A 21,430-nucleotide genomic window follows, 5' to 3' on the forward strand; every position below is an offset into this window, starting at 1 on the left:
TGTGTTTTCTGAGGTCCAAGGTCAACGCAGCCATATACCAGGAAGTTTTAGAGTACTTCATGCTTCCTGCTGCTGACCAACTTTATGGAGATGCAGATTTCATTTTCCAACAGGACTTGGCACCTGCACACAGTGCCAAAGCTACCAGTACCTGGTTTAAGGACCATGGTATCCCTGTTCTTAATTGGCCAGCAAACTCACCTGACCTTAACCCCATAGAAAATCTATGGGGTATTGTGAAAAGGAAGATTCGATATGCCAGACCCAACAATACAGAAGAGCTGAAGGCCACTATCAGAGCAACCTGGGCTCTTATAACACCTGAGCAGTGCCACAGACTGATCGACTCCATGCCACGCCGCATTGCTGCAGTAATTCAGGCAAAAGGAGCCCCAACTAAGTATTGAGTGCTGTACATGCTCATACTTTTCATGTTCATACTTTTCAGTTGGCCAAAATTTCTAAAAATCCTTTCTTTGTATTGGTCCTAATTTTCTGAGATACTGAATTTGGGATTTTCCTTAGTTGTCAGTTATAATCATCAAAATTAAAAGAAATGAACATCTGAAATATATCAGTCTGTGTGTAATGAATGAATATAATATACATATATAATATATATCTGAATATATATATTTTTTTTACACAAACGCATCGTTTTGCTTCAGAAGGCCTTTTTTAGTAGAGTATTTCCAGTTATTAGAAATGAGAAGACTGGTACCCCTACCCCTCCCAACCTGACAGGGGGTGTAAGAGACGAAGTTGTTAGAGAGAGCAGCAGAGGTTGCTGTGTCCTCTGGCTGAATCCAGGTCCCAGTCAAGCCCAAGATACTAAGAGCTGACTGAGTAGCAACAGCCGGAATGAAGTCAGCTTTGTTGACAGCTGACTGACAATTCCAGAGGTCCACAGAAATAGAGAGAGGTGTACTTGAGGAGGTGCAGATAGAATGCTGGTTAGTAGGATTTCGGTGTCTTTTGCTTGTGATGTTAGTGTGCTGTTGAGAGACAACAGGAATGTGTTAAAAGCACATGTTAAATGTGGGGAAAGAAAGAGGAAAGATAGTGGGAGCAGAAAGGGGAAAAAAAGAGATGCTTTAGTGCCTTGTCTGTGTCCTTGCGCAGGTAGACTCGTTGGCCTTCACACGAGGATGCTGAGCGTTCTGCTGGAGTGGAATGGCTATCAAATAAATATACAGCCTATCAACACTTACAGCTGTGGATGCCTTTACAATTAGCACACCAAAAGCCTATAACACGCAAATGACTGAAATCGAAACTACAGCGGGGGGTGCAGTAAGGAGCAATACAAATAAAAAAATAGGGTCTTTATAGTCAATAGCTATTATTCTAATTACGAATAAGTGCAGCCAAAATACAAATAATAATGAAAGTAGAAAATAGAAATAATCAGTAAACAAATAAATCGTTCCTAGCACAAAATATTCTAAACAGAAACAAGGTATTAAGCAAACACTACACTCTACTGACGTCTCCACTGACTAATCGTTTCCCCCTTTTCTCCACTGACTAATCACTTCTCCTTTTTCTTGCTTTCTAGGTCCTTGAGGGCAAAATAATCAAATTTCTGAAAAATGAACTGAAAACGTTTGAGAAAATATTACAAAAAGATAGCACGCAATGCTTTGTGAAGGACTATAATGAGGATAGATGCAGTATCAAGGAAGCAGCTCTTGATCTTACACTCTACTTCCTGAGAAAGATGAAGCAAGATGAAGCTGCTGATACTCTAGAAGGTAAGATACTTATAACCATCTTTCATTTTGTCACTTTTAAAATGTAGTGGAGAAAATTCTGATAAAAATATTAATATTTATTTTCTGGTGTTTAGATGAGCTGGCCTTCATTCATCCGCTAAAATGTAGCCTAAAGAAGAAGTATCAATGTGTGTTTGAAGGAATTGCAAAGCATGGTGACTCCACTCTTCTGAATAACATCTACACAGATCTCTATGTCACTCAGGGTTGTAGTGAACAGGTCAATACTGAACATGAGATAAGACAGATTGAAGTTGCTTCCAGGCATCATGAATTACAAGAGATACAGGTTGAATGCAAAAATTTGTTTGAAGCACCTGAACAAGACAAGGAGATCAGAACTGTACTGACAAAAGGAGTTGCTGGCATCGGAAAATCCATCTCTGTGCAAAAGTTTATTCTGGACTGGGCTGAAGGAAAAGAAAATCAAGATATCAGCTTCATATTACCTCTTCCATTCAGAGAGTTAAACTTAAAAGAGAAAGAAACACGAAGCTTGATAGACCTTATAAGTCAGTTTTTCCCAGAGACAAAAAAACTGAACATTATAAGAAGGAATAAATTCAAAGTCCTGTTCATCCTTGATGGATTGGATGAATGTCGCCTTCCTCTAAACTTTGAGGATAATGAGACGTGGTGTGATGTTTCATCACCAGCCTCTCTGGATGTTCTCCTAACAAACCTCATAAAGGGAAATCTGCTTCCTTCTGCTCTGATCTGGATCACCACCAGACCAGCAGCTGCCAGTAAAATTCCACCTGAATGTATCGACCGGGTTACAGAGGTCAGAGGATTCAATGATGCACAAAAGGAAGAGTACTTCAAAAAAAGATTCACAGATAAGAATCAGGCCAAAGAAATCATTGATCACATAAAAAAATCGAAGAGTCTCTTTATCATGTGCCATATCCCAGTCTTCTGCTGGATATCAGCCACTGTTCTCCAGAACATTTGGGAGGAGAAAAGAAATAATATAAAAAACAATCAGGCTGATGACTCCTCCAAAACACTGCAGGAATCAAATACTGAAGACACTCCCAAGACACTAACACAGATGTACACACACTTTCTCCGCTTTCAGATTCAGCAGAGCCACCGAAAGTATGATGGAAACCACGCACCAGATGTTTCCTGGGATAAAGATGCCATCCTTTCACTTGGGAAACTGGCATTTCATCAGCTGGAAAGAAACAACCTGATCTTCTATGATTCAGACCTGGAAGCCTGTGGTATTGACATCTATAAGGCATCAGTGTACTCAGGCATGTGTACCCAGATCTTTAAGGAGGAAACAGGGATACTTTTTGGTACCATGTACTGCTTTGTTCACTTGAGCATTCAAGAGTTTATTGCAGCTCTTTATGCACATCTGTTTCTAGACATTGACAAGAAAAGTGTGTTTGTTCATGAATTTACAGAACAGGAAAACAAAAATGAAACCATGCTTGATTTGCTCAAGACTGCAGTGGACAAGGCACTTGAAAGTGACAATGGACACCTGGACCTTTTTCTTCGCTTCCTTCTTGGTTTGTCACTCCAGTCCAATCAACTACTCTTACGAGGTCTGTTGACACAGCAAGATGGTATTGACCAAAGCAAAAAAGTAGTAGTTCAGTACATTAAACAGAAATTAGAGGATAATCTGTCTCCAGAGAGATCCATCAATCTGTTCTACTGTCTGAATGAACTGAATGACCAAACTCTGGTGAAAGAGATTCAGGCCCACCTTAGAGAAGGAAGTCTGTCATCTGCTGACCTTTCACCTGCCCAGTGGTCTGCTTTGGCCTTTGTGTTGTTGACATCAGAGGAGGAGCTGGAAGAGTTTGAGCTTCAGAAATTCAAGAAATCAGATGAGTGTCTCATTAGATTATCAGCACTTATCAAAACCTCCAAAAGAGCTCTGTAAGTAATTTCATAATTTTTTTCATGTTTTGCTTTCATATTAAAATTCCATTTAACTACATTGATCTTAAGTGTGTTTGGGCACCCTTGATCTATAGTGATTGTTAACCATATACCAATATATAAGTGTATAACTCTTTTATGGTTAAATTATGACACATTTTGTTTATCTTTTTCTTTAAAGAATGCAGTCCATTGGAAGTAGTGTAATTCTAATATTGTATTATATTTACATGTATGTTTTATGTAGATATTTCTGTTTTCAGCAAAACAAGCTTATCAGTTAGCTATGGAAGAAGCACATCATGTTATTATAAAACACATTGTTTCATAGATATTTCCACTCCAGTATGCAATGATCTTCAACTTTGGCTATGAAGAACATTTACTCTTACATAACCTCAAATGCTCAAAACATTAATCCCAAGATTATCCACCTTAAGACACTCATCAAGATGATAGAAAAGCACTTTTAAAACTTAAATTTTCCTGTTTTATTCAAGCATGCTAGTTTCTTTTTATCAAAGAAATTTGTCACTGAATCAGTAAATTTAATATAGGGCATTTAATAAAGCCTTTAATAAAGGGTAATCCAAATACGTAATCCAGTAATCAGGAAAGAGGTCATAAACACATGCAAACAATCCAAAACAAACAACAGGCAGGATACCTGTTTTCTGGATTACCGGTTAAGAGTCAAAACCATGGAACAGGAAACCATAAGAACGCTCAGAAATGCTGAGTTAACACATATAAGGCTTCACAAAGAGTGAATAGATACACAGGGTTTATATACCTCCCTGGTCATAACAGGACAGGCAGGGTGTCCAGGTTGACCTCTGTGATCATCTCAGGGCAGGCAGAAGTTAATGAATGACCTCTATGGTCATATCTTGGCAGACAGGAAACTGTCACGGACAACCTCCGTGGTCGCATCAGTACAGACGGGAAACTTGGGGACGACCTCTGTGGTCACATCAGGATAGGCAGTGAGTTCTGGAGTGACCACTGTAGTTATATCAGGGCAAACAGAAAGTTTCATGAGCAGATGCCGCTGCCTCAGGCAACACTTGATCAGGTGCCGCAGCCTCTGCAGAAATATATGCAGCCCAGACATACAGGTGGAAGAACTTCTGGGACCTCTAGACTAGATGCCATGACAGAGATGTCAGCTGCTCACACAGATATCAGCAGTGTGTCCACCAAACTGGAAGCTAGTCTCAAACACCAGGTGCAATGTTCATGATGGCTAGGAACTCTGGTGTGGTGTCCATGATGGCTGAAGACTATGGCATGGCGGTCTATGATGGCTGGAGACTCTGGTGTGGCATTCATGGTTGCTGGAGACTCTGGCGTGGCGGTCTTGAAAGCTGGAGACTCTGGAATGCCAGGCATGATGGATGGAGGCTCTGTCGTGGAGGCCATGATGGCTGCCGGCTCTGGCGTGGTGGGCTTGACAGCTGGAGGCTGTGGTGTGGTGGCCATGATGGCTGGAGGCTCTGGTCCTGGGACAACCGGACTGGAAATTGCTGTGAGCACTGGACTAGACACCATCAGAACCAGAACTTCTGTTAAAGGAACATAGTGAGCATTGATGCTCCCAGGTTTTCACGGTGCATTGTGTGACTTTTTACAGAGCGAACGTGTCAGTGCACTGGAAAGATTCTGTGATTGAGACAGCCCTTAAAATTGCAGACTCCCTGATCAGTGCCCTGATTACCGAACTAGGGAGCTGATTGAGACACACCTAGGGTTTATATAGGCTAGGCTTAACAAGGTAAAATGAGCAACAGGTGAAAACAATCAGGCATAATGACTCCGAACAATGGGTTCTGGGAAATGCAGTTCATGATAGAGTGGCAGTGGATTAGGGAGGAGTGCCTTTTGGTTGAAATCCAGGGCACTCCAGCTGGTGGTTGTGACACTAAAATATAAAACTTTTTTTTTCATTGTAGCTCACACTACTGAATATTTATGGTTCATATAAAAATAATTGGTATAAATTTAATCTTTGTATTTATCAAATATATTACATGTATCTAGTTCTGTGATGTGATTTATTTTCCCTTGTAGGCTTAATGATTGTAACTTAACAGACAAAAGCTGTCCAGCTCTGGCTATAGTTCTTGGATCAGATACCAATCTGAAAGAGCTGAACATAAACAATAATAATCTGCAGGATTCAGGAGTGAAGCTGCTCTGCACTGGACTGAATAGTGTAAATTGCAAATTGGAGATACTGAGGTAAGTCATGTGACAATCCCTAGTGTTGAGTCAGAACTCAGATCTATCTGTTAACTTGGAGATGGTTAATCTGCCACAGAACCTGCTTCAGCTCAGTGAAATGGGTTTTAAGTGTGGACTTTAATTAGGCCATTTCAATATTTTCATTTTCTTGATATTCAACCATTTTGAGGTTGCTTGTATGTTGTGGATCATTCAGATGAAAGACTTTCACACCTGTAGAGTTTTAGATAATTGAAACCTTGTAAGTGACTGTAAACTGGAGATTCTCAGGTGAGTTGATGTCTAAAATATTAAAGGTCCCTGGCCTTTTGTGTTCACTTTTAAGTTTGTTTTGCAATTTTTTAGTACAAAGAACAAAATATAATTCACATTATGGATTAATAATGTTGAGGTAATTTCTAGAATAGCTGATTAATTTGTTGAATGTTACATTTACATTTTTGTTCTAGACTTTCAAACTGCAGTATTACTGAAGAAGGTTATAAAGCCCTGGCTTCAGCTCTGAGATCAAACCCTTCACACCTGATAGAGCTGGATCTCACAGGAAATGATCCAGGACAATCAGGAGTGAAGCTGCTTAATGATTTACTACAGGATCAAAACTGTCAACTGAAGACACTGAGGTAAGATGTGATGAAATAATACAAAATAAATGATAAGCAGGTGAATTATTTAAAGAAATATTATTTCACTGTTGCATTAAAGTAAAATTTGTAACAGCTTTTTAACAGAATGCTGTTTTTCACCAAATTTGGTTAAGAACTGAATTGAGTTCTGCTTCATCTTCTCTTCTGCAGGTTTTTGGGTCCTGCTGCAGATGAAGCCTGTCAGTATGTGAATAGAGTTGTGGGTAAAAACCCATTATTTCTGAGAGAGCTGAATTTGAGTGGATGTAATCTAGGGGACTCAAACATGAAACAGCTTGTTCCTCTACTGCAGGATAAACACTGTACACTTAACACACTGATGTGAGTATTTGACTTTAATTGATACGGAGTGAGAATAAACTAGAAAGCTCAGGAATAGTGAAGATCTGTTTTCTGTTGGACAATCCACAATGCAGAATGGAAAACTGAAGTGTGTAATTGCAATCATGTACATTTCTACATGTCAATATGCATTTGTAAATGTCTATTTTAAGTAATGATATTAAAGGTACTCTATGGATTTTTTTTGTAAAAATGAAAAAAAATCAGTTATTGAGTGAGTATGCAAATATGTAAGCAAGTATGTCAGATCTTACCTTGATTCACAAAAGTAATCCAATAATAATGATTTATAAATTGAGCTGTCAGGTTTTGCAGGAAATGTCAATTTGACGTTTTTCATTTTTGCATGGTTATGTCTCAGATTATATACATCTTGTGTGCATTCTGAGGTCGCTGGAGTGTTTGCATCTTGTTTTAACAGTCCCGTGGTGCAGTTTTTTTTTTTTTTTTTTTTTAAAGCATAGAACTTGTACTTGTAATGACATCTTATTTTAGACTTTCAGACTGCTGTATCACTGAAGAAGGTTATAAAGCTCTGGCTTCAGCTGTGAGATCAAACCCTTCATACCTGATAGAGCTGGATCTCACAGGAAATGATCCTGGACAATCAGGAGTGAAGGAGCTCAATGATTTACTACAGGATGAACACTATAAATTAAAGACCATCAGGTGATAAAACCTTGAAATATTTAAAACTGAATGAGTGATGTGAAATCAGCTGTATGAAAATAGATAGAGGGGTCAAATGGACCAGTGTGGAATATGAATGACATGAACTGGAATTAAATTGCAATTCAGAGAAATTCAACAGGCACACAACTGAATTTGTGACAAAAAAAAAAAAAATGTAAAAACATAAATTATTTGATCTACTTCCTGTAGGTTTCTGAAAAGTCCTTCTGCACAGGAAGCGTGTGAGTATCTCACAAAAGTTTTGGGTAAAAGTCCATTGCTACTAACAGAACTGGATCTGAGTGAAGATAAATTAGGAGGCCTGGATGGGGAGAAGCTCTCTGCTCTTTTGAAGGACTCTCATAGCAAACTGGAGAAAATTAAGTGAGTGAACATGAGTTATAAATGTTCTGTTTATTCATTATAAATGACTAAGTCGCATGTGTGAGCAGATATGGAGACCTGTTGATCTGATGTGTGTTGAATATATGGTGAATAATAAATAATGCTGTTATTGTTTAGGCTGAATAATTGTGAGCTGACAGAGAAAAGCTCTTCAGTTCTAGCTGCTGTTCTCGCCTCCAAAACCATCCTGAAAGAGATGAACCTGAACAACAGCCGTCTGCTGGACTCAGGAGTCAAAGAGATCTGTGAGGGACTGAAGAATCCTGTGTGTGAGCTGAAGATACTGAAGTGAGTACATTTCACCATCAGCTGCACTGAACAAAGGATATGAGCAGTGAGATGAATATTGCACATTGGCTGATGATGGGAATGTTATATATTGTTGAATCTGTCCACTTCCAGAAGCAGAAAAAAATGTAAGATTACTGGTTTTCTAACAAAAATGAAATCTTAAAGAATATTTGTTAACTGTACTAAAATTAAAGGGGTCATGACATGAGAAATTAAATTTTCCTTGGTCTTTTGGCATAGAAGAGGTTTTTGTATCATCAAGGACCCCGCAAACTGTAAATAACAAATTTCATTTTTAAACCGGTAATGACAGTTAAATTCATATTGAATAATACTTGTATTTTTACTTCAAAGAACACTCTCTTTATAATGGCTGAAGCTGTCGATCACGCAGCGCGAGTTTATCTGGACACTTTCCAAAACTCCCGTTATAGTGACGCTCTTACACTACACTATTAATCTCTCACTGTATTTAAATCATGTTTGCATTGTTAGTTATGGTGAAAGCATTTCTTTAGAGTTTGTTAATCTCGACAGCTGTAATAGTAAAAATGTGGTAAAATTATTCAAAAGGATTCCACATGTAATACTTATTTCAATTGCAAGATGTCGGCCAATCACAGCAGTGGGTATGTTTACATCGAAGTCTCACAGCAGACACACCCCTTCAAACAGAGTGTTCAGATCAGAGGGGTAAAATCAGGGTTGAAAATAGTAATTTCTAAATTATGACAATTATTTGATGTAAAAATCATATTAACATTATAAGTGCACCTCAGGAAACATTATAAAATAATAAAAAAAAAAATCAATTTCATGATCTCTTTAAAGCAAACACAAGTGGAAGTGAAGTGAGTCCCACAAGGAGCTAAAAGGAGGGATAAAAAAAGGAGTGACAACAGTGGAAGAATAAAAAGGACCAGACCTGGGACTTTGTTTCTAATTTTGTTTGTTTATGCAGCAGTTGCCCATGAGGTGGCTTCTTCCCTGAGCCTTGAACTTCTTTAGAGTATTCAGTAGTGTGATAGTATAATATTTTGTGCAGTAATGAATGAATTTGAACCACAATGTTAGTTTGAATTCTTATTTTTATTCTTTGTAGACTTTCAGACTGCAGTATCACTGAAGAAGGTTATAAAGCTCTGGCTTCAGCTTTGAGATCAAACCCTTCACACCTGATAGAGCTGGATCTCACAGGAAATGATCCTGGAGAATCAGGAGTGAAGGAGCTCAGTGATTTACTACATGATCCAAATTGTCAACTGAAGACACTGAGGTGAGTGTTTTTTAAAATAATGTTCAATAGTCTTAAACCAATTTTAGCTGAAACTGTGAAAGATGTTTATAAACGCTTTGCACTTATCAACAGCCCATTCACAAGCTTGTAAAAAATAAAATATATGGCAGGTAATGTCAATGTACACTTTAAAAAAATGCTGGGTTATTTTTTAACCCAAATGCTGGGTTCAGCCTGCTGGGTAATTTTATTGGGTTATTTTTATTATTTTAACCGTGTACTGGGTCACTCTGAAAATGTTCGGTTATTTTTTTAACCCAAATGCTGGGTTCAGCCTGCTGGGTAATTTTATTGGGTTATTTTTAATATATTTACCCAGGTGCTGGGTAGTTTGGGGTGCCCTCACACACCAGCCCAGTGCTGGGTAGTAGATGTAACCTAATGCTGTGTAGTCTGTGTGAAACCGGTTAAAACTGGAACTTAATGGCCATTTTGTTTTCTGTTCTGAGAAACTTCCAGATATGTTGGGATGTTTTTTAAATTTGAATAAAATGAAAACTAAAAGACTTTCAAATCACATGAGCCAATATTTTATTCACAATAGAACCGAGATAACATAACAAATGTTTAAACAAAGAAACTTTACACTTTTATCCACTAAATGAGCTCATTTCAAATTTGATGCCTGCTACAGGTCTCAAAAAAGTTGGCATGGGGGCAACAAATGGCTGAAAAAGCAAGACATTTTGTAAAGATTCAGCTGGAAGAACATCTAGCAACTAATTAAGTTAACTGATATCAGGTCTGTAACATGATTAGCTATAAAAGGGATGTCTTAGAGAGGCAGAGTCTCTCAGAATTATGAACAATGTTCAGTGTTCTTCAACATCAAATTGCAAAGGCTTTGCAAATCTCATCAATTACAGTGCATAACATCATCAAAAGATTAAGAGAAACTAGAAAAATCTCTGTGCATAAGGGACAAGGCCGAAGACCTTTATTGGATCCCCGTGGTCTTCAGGCCCTCAGACGACACTGCATCTCTCATCAGCATGATTGTGTCAATGACATTACTAAATGGGCCCAGGAATACTTCCAGAAACTATGTCGGTAAACACAATCCACCATGCCATCTGCAGATGCTAACTAAATCTCTATCGTGCAAAAAGGAGTCATATGTGAAAATGGTCCAGAAGCGCCGTCATGTCCTGTGGGCCAAGGCTCATTTAAAATGGACTGTTTCAAAGTGGAAAAGTGTTCTATGGTCAGACGAGTCCAAATTTGACATTCTTGTTGGAAATCACGGAAGCCGTGTCTTCCGGGCTTAAGAGGAGGGAGACCTTCCATTCAAAAGCGTTCAGTTCAAAAGCCAGCATTTCTGATGGTACGGGGGTGCATAAGTGCATATGGTATGGGCAGCTTGCATGTTTTGGAAGGCACTATGAATGCTGAAAGGTATATAAAGGTTTTAGAGCAACATATGCTCCCCTCCAGACGATGTCTATTTCAGGGAAGGCCTTGTGTATTTCAGCAGGACAATGCAAAACCAGATACTGCAGCTATTACAACAGCATGGCTTCGTCGTAGAAGAGTCTGGGTGCTGAATTGGCCTGCCTGCAGTTCAGATCTTTCACCTATCGAAATAAGAAAGTCTTTTATTTTTCATTTTAAGCAAATTTTAAAAAACATCCCAACATTTCCGGAATTCGGGTTGTGTTTCCTTTTTCTCCAGGTTTTTTGGTCCTGCTGCTGATGAAGCCTTTCAGTATGTGAGAGGAATTGTGGGTAAAAACCCACTACTTCTCAGAGAGCTGAATCTGAGTGAACGTGAACTAGGAGACACACAAGTGAATCGGATGGCTGCTCTACTGCAGGATAAACACTGTAAACTTAACACACTGATGTGAGTATTTTGTTTATTTCTTGTTATACATTTAAAGTAGCTTAAATAACCGAAACACATTAATCCTCTTTAATCAACTTAAAGGGTTAGTTCACCCCAAAATGAAATTTCTGTCATTAAGTACTCAAAACACAAATAACGACTTTATTCATCAAATTCTTCTCTACCCTGTCAAACTCGAATGCAGTTGATGCAGCGAACACAGTTCAGCGATTCTGTGTTATGTCTGAACGACAGCTCAGTATTGGCTGAGGCTGTTCACGTGTCTGACAGTGGAGAGGAGAATTTGTTTAATAAAGTTGTTATTTTTGTTTGTTTTTGCACACAAAAAGTATTCTTGTCACTTCATAACATTAAGGTTGAACCACTGTAGTCATGTTGACTATTTTAACAATGTCTTTAGTACTTTCCTGGACCTTGAATGACAGTAATTACGTTGCTTTCTATTGGGGATAAAAAACCTCTTGGATTTCATCAAAATTGTCTTAATTTGTGTTCCGAAGATGAACAAAGGTCTTACGGGGCGAGTACTTTAATATTTGCATCCAAGTCATTGTGCTTATAATTTCCCTCTCTCATGTTCATCATTTTAGGCTTTGTAATTGTGGTCTAACAGAGGAAAGCTGTTCAGCTCTCGCTACAGTCCTGAGATCAAACTCCAGTCTGAAAGAGCTTGACATGAGCAACAATAATCTGCTGGATTCAGGAGTGAAAAAACTCCAGAACGGCTTAGAAAATACAAACTGCACACTGGAGAAACTCAGGTGAATTTAATGAACTATTGTTTTGTAGTGATTTAGAGTCTTATATATTAATACTAATATTGATATTTAGTATTAATATGAGGACTTAAAAACAAAAAAAAATCAATCAGTTCACTCCAAGCAGAATCAGTATTTTAATGTTTCTGTTCCTGCGTTCTTTCTGTATTATTAATGTTCCGAAACACTGGTTAATAACATTATTTTTTAACCTTTTTTTGTATGTAGCCTACTTTATTATAATAATAATAATAATAATACGTACAGCATTTTCTTTATTCAAAAACAAAGCGAGTCTTGCCGTCTTAGCCAATACAATTATCTTTTATAACAAGATTCTGTCCAAATGTAAACCTATTAAACGAAAGGAAAAACTATCAACGGTTTTTAAATTAAAGTGTATTTTCAAGATATTTTCAAATGTTTGCTGCATGGTTAAAAATGCGCTACTCATGAGAGGAAAAAAGATAAGTCTTGTATACAACACATTTTATTATTACGTTCAGAAATAATGTAAATTGCCAGTAATAAAGTAGAATGTTTACAAATAGCCTAGCCTATATAGCTTTGTTTATAATGTTTGTAAACATAAATTATGAACAAAACTGCCCTAATTTACTTTCCACTATGCACTCCACAACAAAACCTATAAAGTTAACAGTAGGCCTATTTAGGCTATATAAATGTCAAGCCAAAACGAATTTTAAAAATTCTCTTTTCTTTAATGCCATTCCAGCTTCTATTGCTATATTCACAGTCAGAAACAGGTTTATTTATTAGAAATAAAACTAAATAAGATGCAAAACAGATTAATTTTAAATGTATCTGAAGCCTACATTTTTCATTTGCACAAATCTAACTGTTTATATTTTCGCGACGTATGCTGAACTATTTTGTATGTACTCAATGTAATCAATTATTTATTATGTAATCTTTGTCCTTCACTAGCATTATCAATGTAAAACATCATCCTTCACATATAAGAGCACAGTGAGGCGGTGGTCACGGGTGGTAAATGGCACAGATTGGATTACAGATTATTAAATTGAGAAGTGTAACGTTTTGTATGTTTGGTTGACTGTATTTTATTTTAATATTTAACAGGCTGCGATATCAAGTAAGCAATACAAGAATTTTTGTGTGCGCTTGAGGTGTCGGTGCGACCGCTGGATTTTTAAAGTAAACTGTACTCGGTACTTTATTTTCATACATGTAAAAGCAAGACATCATTCATAAATTTACAAAAGACAATCAAATAATGAAAACAAGCAGAATATCTCAGTTTAATTTTCTAGATCTTTGGAGTGTTATGTATAGTTTTGTTTTCTCCGTTCACAGAAGCGCTGCAGGTGCGTGATGTGACGTTGTGTGAACTGATGTTCTACACTATCCTGCAATTTTCACTGGTTTCAAAACACAACAAGCTGCATATTACTTCATTTTCACCTAAATGTAGGCCTAATGCTTGACGGTGGGTGACATATATCTTCAGAAAAACTAATGCCAGGGCATTGCCATTGTCACTTACCTAACCTATGATGACTTGACAGTTGAGCCTGGACGCAGACATTTCACTCACTTTAGAGTCTGAGCCCGGGCATTTCACTCACTTTAGAGCCTGAGCACGGGTATTTCACTCACGTTGGATGTGTCATCGTCACATTTGCATCGGCTGTTCTATTTGAATTCGTGATTGGTTGACTGCCAAAACAAAATATCAAACAGAATGATAAAATAATGTTATTAACCATTATTAATGGGCATTTAAAATAAGTGTTTCTGTTCAGATCGATTAAATTTGATTTTGTTTCCATTTCTGATTATATTCTAGGGGTGGGCGATATGACCAAAATTTTGTATCACGATATGAGTAATTTTATATCACGATAGCAATATATATCACGATATAGTTATTTTTGCTTTAAGTACGATTTTATGATGATAAAATTTTTCAAACCATTGAAATTTCATAATTCTTATCACCAATTTCAATATCATTTAAAAAATTAATACTAGCCTAAAAAACTCTAAAAAAAAAAATAAATAAAAAAAATAAAAAAAGACAAATGAACTGATAAAGAAAGAGCAAAGAAAACAAACTACAATAGAACAAAGACAGATGAAATAGACCAACCAGAAAAACTTCAAGCACTAGAAATACTACATAAAATGTATAAAGTAATCAAAGGTATAAAAAAATGCAAAACAGTCTTTACTGTGTAAATTAAATATACATTTATACTTATTAAAGTTACAAAAGCAAGCAGTGAGAGATTTCTCTCTTTTTTGTAGTTTGATTAGCATTTATAATGACACCAGGTAAATTTGGATGGTGTCCCTTTAAGACTGACTGCGCCGATCCATTATACTCAAGCCTTGTCTTTCTCAACAGTATCTTCACTTAAGAGATAAATGGCCCTGTTTACTTATAAATGCGTGGTTACTTTGACACATAGGTATGTGTATTTAACCATTCAAGCCCCAAAAGCACTCAGTTCAGTCCTCAAGCTCTCTAGGTTATTTTTCACTGCTAATTGCGCTTTAACAGTTTAAAACGACTTGTTTTTAAACCGCAATGCTTAAAAACTCATGCAAATTGTAAGCTTTCATGACCGCGCAGCATAGCAACCTCACCTGAGTGTAACCGCGACAAAGACGATAGTCCAAAATCTCTACCGGTTGACAAATTTCTACCAGCTAATCGTGTCTACCAGTTTATCCCGTACTTATTGTGCTTAATAACACTTTAACATCGAGCACAACCCTAATTCGCAATCGCCTTCTGAGGCAGGTTTCTGTGCACGCACTTTGGCAGTGTGCCAGTTAGCACGAGTGCTGCACCGAGTTCCTTTTCAGGATATACTGGGCTTATAACACCAGCCAGGGAATTTCACCTTAACAGTAAAGAATCATGGGAGATTGTGGACTGAATTAGAATTAGATAAATTGGATAAGTTCGTCATCTGACCAATCTGAAGGATTTGTGAAATATTGTTAACTTGTATAGCCTCTTACTGTATGATCAACACAAGGAAGACACGTGTAATAAAAGGATTTTATTAGCAAAAGTATAGACAAGAGTAACTAACAACTACTGAATGGAAAAATATTGATAAATTCAAGTGACTTGAGTTGGATGTTACTAAGGCAGTTACAAGTTATCTTATGGAAAGATAAACAGTGGTTCCTCTGGAAGTAAATAAGGTAAATCTTATTCTGAATTCAAATAAATCGAGAGATTATTTGTTATTAACTGCTATTTGTTATTATCAGCTATGCAAAATCTAATGCAAATTAGATATCATATACTTACAATATATTATCATTTACTGACAATATACACTAATGTCTTGGTCTCTGGAAAGAGGTTTGGTATAGTGATATTTACTTCTGCCTGGTGACGTGGTTGGTGTTCCCTGGTGAGTCCCAGCGGTGACATCTTTCACAGCTGGGCCACATTGCAGTGGGATGAAAGGAGTTGGAATCCATTTCTCTTTCAAAGTTTTTTTTATTGATATTTACATTATAAATCACATGAAACAATCCCCCAACCCTCACCATCAAATAACTAGCGCAGCATCCATACTGTCCATTAATTCAGATAAGAATTGTAAGTAGAAGAACCGAGCATACATATATACGTCAACATATGTCAGCCTCCAGCCATATATAAAAAGAGATACATGCACATACACTCTGGAGAAAAAAAATAAATAAATAAATGAATAAATAAATTTAAAAAAAAATCAAAAAAAAAAAAGAAAAGAAAAAAGAAGCCAAAAACAGGGCATTATTTAAACAGACTTATCAACATAGTCAATAAAAGGGTGCCACATCTTAAAAAAAAAAATGTTTTTCCGACCCTCTTAATGAATACCTAATTTTTTCAAGGGAGAGACAAGACATCATATCACTAATCCATTGAGTATGTGTGGGTGGGAAGGGATCTTTCCACTTTAATAGTATCGCTCTACGTGCTAACAAGGAAGAGAAAGCAAGGACTTTACACATAGACGCTGACAGCCACGACTCCTCTGGAGCTACTCCAAATAATGCCACCAGAGGTTCTGGCTCAAAACTGTGTTTAAGAACCGCCGAAAGGGTGTGAAATATTGATCGCCAGAAACGCTCTAATTTGGGGCATGTCCAGAACATGTGAATTAATGATCCCTCATCACATTTACATCTATTGCATATGGGGCTAGTACGAGGAAATATTTTAGCTAGTTTAACTTTGGATATATGAGCTCTGTGTACTACTTTGAACTGTATAAGTGAATGGCAAGCACACATTGACGATGAGTGGACCTGTTTGAGAATACAGTTCCATGTGTCTTCAGAAAGTGGTCTGTCAAGGTCTTCCTCCCAAGCTCTCTTTATGGTATTTAGAGAGGAAGATGGGAATCCATTTCACAGCCTTGAACATGAAATACTTGTGAACGTTGAACTCCTGGAGCACAGAGAAGGTCCTTATTCTGGAACACGCAGATGAAGGAGCCTTGAAGTTGAAGGTTCTAATGTCTGTGCAGATGATCCTTATAATCTGGAACATGCAGATGGAGGATCCTTGAAGAGAAGATTCTGAATTTACATTTACATTTTTACATTTATTCATTTTGCAGACACTTTTATCCAAAGCGACTTACAAGTGAGAAATACAACAAGCGATTCATTGTGAAGAGGCAAGTAGACACAAGAAGTGCTCACAATACAAGTTTCAGACATTTCTTAGAGTAGCATAAGCTACAATAGGGAGAGATTAAAGGAAGTGAAAGCATTTTTTTCTTATGATGAGGTTAAGTGCTCTCAAAAGAGATGAGTTTTCAGCTGTCTTTTCAGTATTGCCAGGGATTCTGCATTCCGGATGAAGGCGGGGAGATAATTTCACCAGGAACAGTGAACGAAAATGTTCTGAAGAGCTAATTTGTGCCTCTCTGTGATAGTACCACGAGCCTTCGCTTGTTTAGCGATTCCAGGCTTCTGGTTGGGACGTAGACTCATAAGAGTGAGTGGAAGTAGGAGGGTGCTGAGCCTGTGGTAGATCTGTAAGCAAGCGTCAGTGCCCTGAACTTGATGCGAGCAGCAAGTGGAAGCCAGTGCAGAGAGATGAAGAGAGGTGTGACATGGGCCCTTTTGGGCTCATTAAAGACAAGACATGCTGCAGCATTCTGAATCATTTATAGAGGTTTGATTGCACATGATGTCAGTCCAGACAGAAGAGGATTGCAGTAATCAAGCCTAGAAATTACCAGAGCCTGGAGGAGAAGTGGTGTTGCATGCTCTGTTAGAAAAGGCCTGATCTTCCTGATGTTGTGTAGTGTAAATCTGCATGACCGAGCTGTCTTTGCAATGTGGTCTTTGAAGGTCAATTGGTCATCAAAGATTACTCCAAGATTTCCGGACGACCTTGATGGGGTAATTGATGATGTACCTAGTTGGATGGTGAAATCATGCTGTAGAGCCACTTGATATTCAACAATGTTTTTGATCTGCTTGCATTGACACCATTGTATGCGAACTGAACTGAACTGGACAATGACATCACTGTTTTCACCAGAACTGCTGTATAGATAAATAAACTAAAATAATAACTAAAGATTTTTACAGTGGAATAAATCAATATTGAACTTACTTAAGGTGGACAATGACATAATTTTCTTCTAGAGCTGCTGTGCAGCCAAATTATTTTCCTGTTAACACTGTAAAGCTGCTTTGACACAATATGCATTGTAAAAAGCGCTATATAAATAAAGGTGACTTGACTAGAGTCGGATTGGCAGGGAAGACCAGAAGCTCAGTCTTTGCCAGGTTGAGCTGCAGTAGAAGTTCTTTCATCCATGCCAAGATGTCTGCCAGACAGCTTGAGATTCGTGCAGCTACTGTAGGATCATCTGGATGAAACGAAAGGAAGAGCTGCATTTCATCAGCATTTCAATGGTATGAGAAACCATGTGCCTGTATGTTGAGACCCAGTGATGTAGTGTATATGGAGAAGAAGAGGGGTCCAAGAACTGAACTCTGAGGAACCCCCATGATCACTTGATGTGCTTTGGATACCTCTCCTCTCCAGGAAAACCTGCAAGACCTACCTGTGAGATAGGATTCAAACCAGTGAAGTGGAGTTCTTGTGATGCCCAGTGATGACAGGGTGGACAGAAGAATCTGATGATTTACGGTGTCAAAGGCCACAGATAGATCAAGCAGAATGAGAACTGATGATTTGGAATCAGCCTTCGCAATACGCAGGGATTCAGTGACCTACAGTAGTGCAGTCTCTGTTGAATAGCCCGCTGGTTATTCTGTGAGAGGAAAGATGATATCTGGTTGAAAACAAAATGTTCAAGTGTTTTTGCTATTAATGGTAGGAGAGAGACAGCTCTGTAACTGTCTACAAGTGATGTGTTTAATGTAGGTTTTTTAAGCAGTGGGGTTACCCAAGCCTGCTTGAATGCGGTAGGGAAAATACCAGTGTGGAGAGATGTGTTGATAATGTGTGTGAGTGCTGGTAAAAGTGTAGAAGAGATCGCCTGTAGAAGGTGTGAGGGGATGGGATCTAGATGGAAGGTGGTAGGATGACTGGAGAGGAGGAGTTTAGATATTTCTGCCTCAGTGAGGGGAGAGAAAGGAAGAGAGAAAATTTGTGGATGTGGTTGGTCAGTGTTTTTGTGTGTGTGGAGCTGAGAACTGACTGCTGATGGTTGTTGTTCTGTCAATGAAGAAATTACCAAAATCATCAGCAGTTGAAGAGGTGGTGGGTGGTGGTGGAGGGTGACAGATGAGAGAGTTGAATGTTTTGAAAAGTGTGCGTGTGTTTGAAGCGCTGTTGATCTTGTTGTGGAAATATGAAAATTTAGCAGCAATTTGGTGCAGAAGATCCAGGCGATCTGGAACACGCAGATGGAGAAACTGAAGTTGGTGCAGAAGATCTTGAAAAGATCTCTGTTGCTGTTTTCAAACTCCACAAATTCACTTCTTGCAGAACCTTGAACCAGAACCAGAACTGGAGCTAGAACCACAGCTGGAACTCAGAACTGGAACCCAGAACTGGAACAACTCTCTGTCAGAGAAAAGCCTTTTAATCTCTCCTGAGAAGGAGGGAATTGCAAATTGGCACCTTTCAGATCCAATGTTTTAATTGGCTCATGCTGTCAGAGGTGGCCATCGTATGGCCCCTCTCTGGCATGAGGTTCATTTGCATAACCTAAAGTTCATGTTTAGAACAGTGTCTTTAAGGATTTTCCTATGCATAATTCACTTTCCAGACCAATTCCAGATTAACCTAGACATTGTGCTGAAAACATAAAGACCAAACATCATTGGGTAATATTGAACTTTTTACACATGCATTCTTGTATACTTTAATAGGTACGTTTGTATATTTCGCATGTACACAAACAACACTCGTTAAGAATATACAGTTCCTTAAATAGATATGAATAGGATTTTTTCCATTTTGTCCACTGTGTGTCCATTTTGCATAGAAAATCCATCCTTTGTGGCCTCAATCCACATGGCAAAATTGGTTGGGTTGAGTCTGAGAGTCTGTGGTCATTCACACCATGGTCTCAGGGCTGAGGGACTGGGGTGAACAATGGCCAAATGGTGATGGGATCAGTCTGTGATCAATTACATGCTAATGTCATCCTTCTTCCCTTCCACAAACGGTACTTGGCAATTGTCTTTGCAGGCTTATCTCCTAGCCCAGCTAATTCTTTGTTTGTGAAACTTCTTTTGGAGGTGTGAGTTTTAGAGCCCTATCCTTTTCATCATGGCAGATGAAAAGGGACTCCTGTTGTGATGAGGGGAGTTTGGTTTTAATAATATTGTTCACTTTTGTTCAAAGTTAAAATGACTGTAGTATACTATGGAAAATGAAAATACATACTTCTATCACCGACCTTCTCTTACCAGAAGAGAGAATAAATTAAATGTATTTGAGGTTTTATGATATAAAACACATTCACTGATATTAATTTTATAACAGATTTGGTTATTTCAAACCTCTTTTCTGTAGACTTTCAAACTGCAGTATTACTGAAGAAGGTTATAATACTCTGGCTTCAGCTCTGAGATCAAACCATTCACACCTGATAGAGCTGGATCTCAAAGGAAATGATCCTGGACAATCAGGGGTGAAGCAGCTCAATGATTTACTACAGGATCCAAACTGTCAACTGAAGACACTGAGGTAAGTTTTTTCTTAAAATTGAAGTGCAATAGTTTTAAAACAGTTTTAGCTTAAACAGTATTAAACTGACAAAAAGTATTTGACAAGCTTGTGAAAAAAGTCATTATATGGCAGGGAATGTCCATATACTTTATCTCTCTCCAGGTTTTTGAGTCCTGATGCAGATGAAGCTTGTCAGTATGTAAGAGGAATTGTGGGTAAAAACCTGTTACTCCTCAGAGAGCTGAATTTGAGTGAGCATAAATTAGGAGACTCAAATGTGAATAAACTTGCTGTTCTACTGCAGGATAAACACTGTAAACTCAACACACTGATGTGAGTATTTTGTTCATTATTTACTGGACATCTAAAGCATCTTAAATAACTCAAGTGACCAAAACACAATAATCTTTAGTCATCACTGAATATTGGCATCAAGTACTTTGTGTTTGTAAATTCTCCCCCTCATGTTGATCATTTTAGGCTAAGTAATTGTGATCTAACAGAGGAAAGCTGTTCAGCTCTTGCTACAGTCCTGAGATCAAACCCCAGTCTGAAAGAGCTTGACATCAGCAACAATAATCTGCAGGATTCAGGAGTGAAGAAACTCCAGAATGGATTAGAAAATACAAACTGCACACTGGAGAAACTCAGGTGAGTTTAATGAACCATTGTTTGGTTTTAATAATATTGCTCTCTTTTGTTTAAAGTTAAAATGACTGTAAAAAAAAAAACTAAGGAAAATGAAAAGACTTCTGTCACCAGACCAGGCCTTCTTTGACCAGAAGAGAGAATAAATGAAGTGTATTTGAGGTTTTATGATATAAAACATGTTCACTAATTAATTTTAGAATAGATTTTGTTATTTCAAACCTCTTTTCTGTAGACTTTCAAATTGCAGTATTACTGAAGGAGGTTATAAAGCTCTGGCTTCAGCTCTGAGATCCAACCCTTCACACTTGATAGAGCTGGATCTCATAGGAAATGATCCTGGACAATCAGGAGTGAAGGAGCTCAATGATTTGCTACAGGATCCAAACTGTCAACTGAAGACACTGAGGTGAATGTTTTTTAAATAAAT

The 21,430-nt window shown here is 37.8% G+C and overlaps 1 protein-coding gene and 1 long non-coding RNA gene across 2 annotated transcripts in view; both read left to right on the plus strand.

The window, feature by feature from the left end:
- The window catches only part of LOC127520219 (uncharacterized), a 101,105-nt gene that overhangs the window by 22,461 nt on the left and 57,214 nt on the right, over window positions 1-21,430 (plus strand). Inside the window, exons 7-21 of the mRNA XM_051908162.1 lie at window positions 1,559-1,754; window positions 1,850-3,677; window positions 5,751-5,921; window positions 6,374-6,547; window positions 6,722-6,892; window positions 7,409-7,582; window positions 7,796-7,969; window positions 8,108-8,278; window positions 9,384-9,557; window positions 11,251-11,421; window positions 12,015-12,185; window positions 20,197-20,370; window positions 20,515-20,685; window positions 20,833-21,003; window positions 21,236-21,409. Of these exons, the coding sequence (XP_051764122.1) occupies window positions 1,559-1,754; window positions 1,850-3,677; window positions 5,751-5,921; window positions 6,374-6,547; window positions 6,722-6,892; window positions 7,409-7,582; window positions 7,796-7,969; window positions 8,108-8,278; window positions 9,384-9,557; window positions 11,251-11,421; window positions 12,015-12,185; window positions 20,197-20,370; window positions 20,515-20,685; window positions 20,833-21,003; window positions 21,236-21,409 (4,265 nt within the window). The remainder of the gene's footprint in view (window positions 1-1,558; window positions 1,755-1,849; window positions 3,678-5,750; window positions 5,922-6,373; window positions 6,548-6,721; window positions 6,893-7,408; window positions 7,583-7,795; window positions 7,970-8,107; window positions 8,279-9,383; window positions 9,558-11,250; window positions 11,422-12,014; window positions 12,186-20,196; window positions 20,371-20,514; window positions 20,686-20,832; window positions 21,004-21,235; window positions 21,410-21,430) is intronic.
- On the plus strand, window positions 12,192-15,904 carry LOC127519922 (uncharacterized). Its single transcript, XR_007931976.1, has 2 exons — window positions 12,192-13,375; window positions 13,521-15,904. It is a non-coding gene; the product is annotated as an uncharacterized LOC127519922 (long non-coding RNA).

The sequence above is a fragment of the Ctenopharyngodon idella genome, chromosome 10 (genome assembly GCF_019924925.1).
Source record: "Ctenopharyngodon idella isolate HZGC_01 chromosome 10, HZGC01, whole genome shotgun sequence".
NCBI lineage: Eukaryota > Metazoa > Chordata > Actinopteri > Cypriniformes > Xenocyprididae > Ctenopharyngodon > Ctenopharyngodon idella.